The sequence below is a fragment of the Ipomoea triloba genome, chromosome 10 (assembly GCF_003576645.1).
Source record: "Ipomoea triloba cultivar NCNSP0323 chromosome 10, ASM357664v1".
NCBI lineage: Eukaryota > Viridiplantae > Streptophyta > Magnoliopsida > Solanales > Convolvulaceae > Ipomoea > Ipomoea triloba.
This window is the reverse complement of record NC_044925.1, coordinates 25,385,161-25,387,715: the sequence shown is the minus strand read 5'-3', so window position 1 is coordinate 25,387,715 and position 2,555 is coordinate 25,385,161. Positions and strand designations below refer to the sequence as shown.

At 43.2% G+C, this 2,555-nt stretch overlaps 1 protein-coding gene across 1 annotated transcript; it reads right to left on the bottom strand.

Moving 5' to 3' along the window:
* Positions 1-646: 646 nt before the first annotated feature.
* LOC116031732 (adenylate-forming reductase 06235-like) lies at positions 647-2,317 on the bottom strand. The gene is made up of 3 exons (XM_031274021.1): positions 1,504-2,317; positions 906-1,419; positions 647-848 (listed from the first exon to the last, which is right to left on the bottom strand). Exons 1-3 carry the CDS (start codon positions 2,192-2,194, stop codon positions 647-649), a joined length of 1,407 nt encoding a protein of 468 aa, XP_031129881.1. The 5' UTR covers positions 2,195-2,317.
* Between the last annotated feature and the right edge of the window lie 238 nt (positions 2,318-2,555).

The following is a 2,555-nucleotide window of genomic DNA, read 5'->3' as shown; positions in this document are numbered from 1 at the left end:
ACCACGCACTTTAAGAAGGAAAACCATGCATCTTAAGTTTGACCTAGATGCAAACATATCAAATTGTCACCGCGCATTTTTTAATCAGTGTTAATCTTGAACGTTGAGAAGGCCTGAGAAGCACAACTACACCTGAGAAGGCCTACCGTACATGAACACAATTGTGTGTATATATATATGTATATATATATATACCACCACTAATTTGACAATTTCAAATCGTAATCATTATTCAGCACTCAGCAGCATGTAACTTAGTTGTCAATAAGTCGTCACTAAATCTTCTTACATGTACTTTAATTAAATAATATTCATTGTCCATAATATAAGTAAAACTACTAAAATAATTAGAAAGTTAAAGCAGGAAATCCAATTCCATGAAAGTAAGCATACATTCCTTATTGCACACAGAAACAAGAATAAAGTTCCTTTAACTATAGCAAAATTATTAAATTGATCCCAATTGAACGGTTGTTTAACGGCAAAGTAAACGGATGATCAAATTGGTTAAAATTTTCAAAGTTAAGAAACTTAATTGAGCATGAAAAATTGTCAAGTATCAAATTGGTAATTTCGTAATAGTCGAGAAACCATTTAGATAATAAAGACAATAATAAATTAATTGTTATCCCGAAATTTCCAAGAATTAAGAATCCCAAATAGGACCAAATGCAGCAATGCCGGAAGCCTTACATGCATCCACCACATCTCTACTCCCTTCGGGGTTGCTGGTGACTATCACCACCTCCGCTCCCCATCTTTTGGCCGCGTCGACGCTCATCTGAGACACATTCGGCCGCCCAAGCACCGCCGTGTCGTGAATGATCACCTTCTCCTTTGGGTGCCCGCTCAGCATTCCTTTGATTTCTTCCCCGAAGTTTTGCTCGACTCCTTTCGTCACCCACAGCAAGCAGACCTCGGCGGAGCAGGGCTGTAGTAGGAACGACAAGAATACGCAAATTCCGGAACCGGTCGCCACTAACAGAATTCTGTTGTACATGTTTGTTAGGTAAGGAAGTCCGGCGAAGTGCACCTGCCGGACCCAAAGGTGGGATGGAGGGTTTGCGACTAGGGATTTCGTGAAGTCCCCGACGGCCCCGGCCAACATCATGTGCTCGTCTTTCCCGTCGGAGATTATGCCGAATGCGTGCCATTCGGAGAACGGCGACGGGCTGATTCTCCCGAGGATTCCGGCTTTGATCCCTCCGGCGAATTTTATGATCGATGCGTGGCCGGAAGGAGAGGATATCCTAACGGGGACGCGTCTCACTGTTATCCATGGAAGGATAATTAAGATTGTTATAACCACTGTGAGCCAAAATTCTTGATTTTTAATCAGCCTGGAACCGATCTCTTTACTGTATGAATCTGTCGTAGGATCATACGAGAATGTTAAGATGACAAAAGCCCAGAGAAGACCTAACGCCGACCATCCGGTAAAGCGGTGGGTCCTCTCGAAAATATTGTGGTGGAGGTGGCGGACTAGAGGGAACGCCGCCATGCAAGACAAGACGAGTAACGAGAGAATGGCGGAGGCGACGCCGATAATTTCCGGGGAAGTGTTTTCTCTGTGTTTGAGCGTAAGGACTAAAGCGTAAATAAGCCAGGCCACGGCGGAAATTCCGCAACTGCTGTGAATTCCGCCGAGGGATTGTAAGAGTGAGGTGGTCATTGTTTTGAGGCGGAGAGGGACCCACGACCAGCCCAAGCAGTTCACGGCGAGCCAGAAAACGACACGTAGGACCGCTTCGCTTCTGCTCAACGTTAATGCTAGAATGTTCCCGATTGAGAACAAGGCGGGTCTTTTCCGCGCGTATCCGATGTTTCCGGTGGCGGCGAGAATCAAGAGCGTGATGTTCACGGCCAAGGACACTACAAACAGCCTTTTATAAACAGTGAACAAGCCTTGATCAAGAAGTATCACCGATAATCTCGACGACGGCGGCGGTTTTGGCTTTTCTCGTTTACTTTTCGCCGGAGGAAGTGGGAACGGGAGGGGAACAGGGTCCGGTTTCTCGTACTCATCACGGCCTTCTTCAATGTCGGGTAAAGTGGCGTCATCGTCGTAGTCGTCGTCTTCAAGCTCAAGCTCAAGGTCGCAGAAATGGCTGCTAGCGTGGCTCATGGATCTCTGCATCAGATCTCCAGAATTAGGGACTATTCTCTTGGAAAGGCTTCCCTCATGGTTTTCCATTGCTCCAAACCCAATTCAGAAATGTGAGAAATGAGCAAAATTGCTAAGAAGAAGAGTGATGAGTTGTGGTGCTCTTGGCTCTACAAACGTCTAGTCTATATATATTAAAATATAAGTGGTAGCTTTTCCCCCACTCATTTTAGTCCAAAAAATTTGAAATCCCTCAACATAGTAATATATAATAATTCCTTATCAAAAATTCTAGCATTCCTTTTACCCTTCCTTATTTATGACTAAAATTGACAAAATATTCAATTCTTTATTATACACGGAAATTGATGTAATATTTTAATTATTTCCATTCCTGTATGAATATATTAATCTTGCGTATTTTTAATATATATATATATATATATAGATT

Excerpts from the sequence above, each read along its gene's own strand:
- LOC116031732 (XM_031274021.1), bottom strand. The coding sequence starts at position 2,194 with ATGGAAAACCATGAGGGAAGCCTTTCCAAGAGAATAGTCCCTAATTCT. Across the intron at positions 1,420-1,503 it reads CTCGTTACTCGTCTTGTCTT|GTCTTCTCTGGGCTTTTGTC; the intron begins GCATGGCGGCGT and ends GGTCGGCGTTAG. Across the intron at positions 849-905 it reads TCCGCCGAGGTCTGCTTGCT|CGGGCACCCAAAGGAGAAGG; the intron begins GTGGGTGACGAA and ends AGGAATGCTGAG.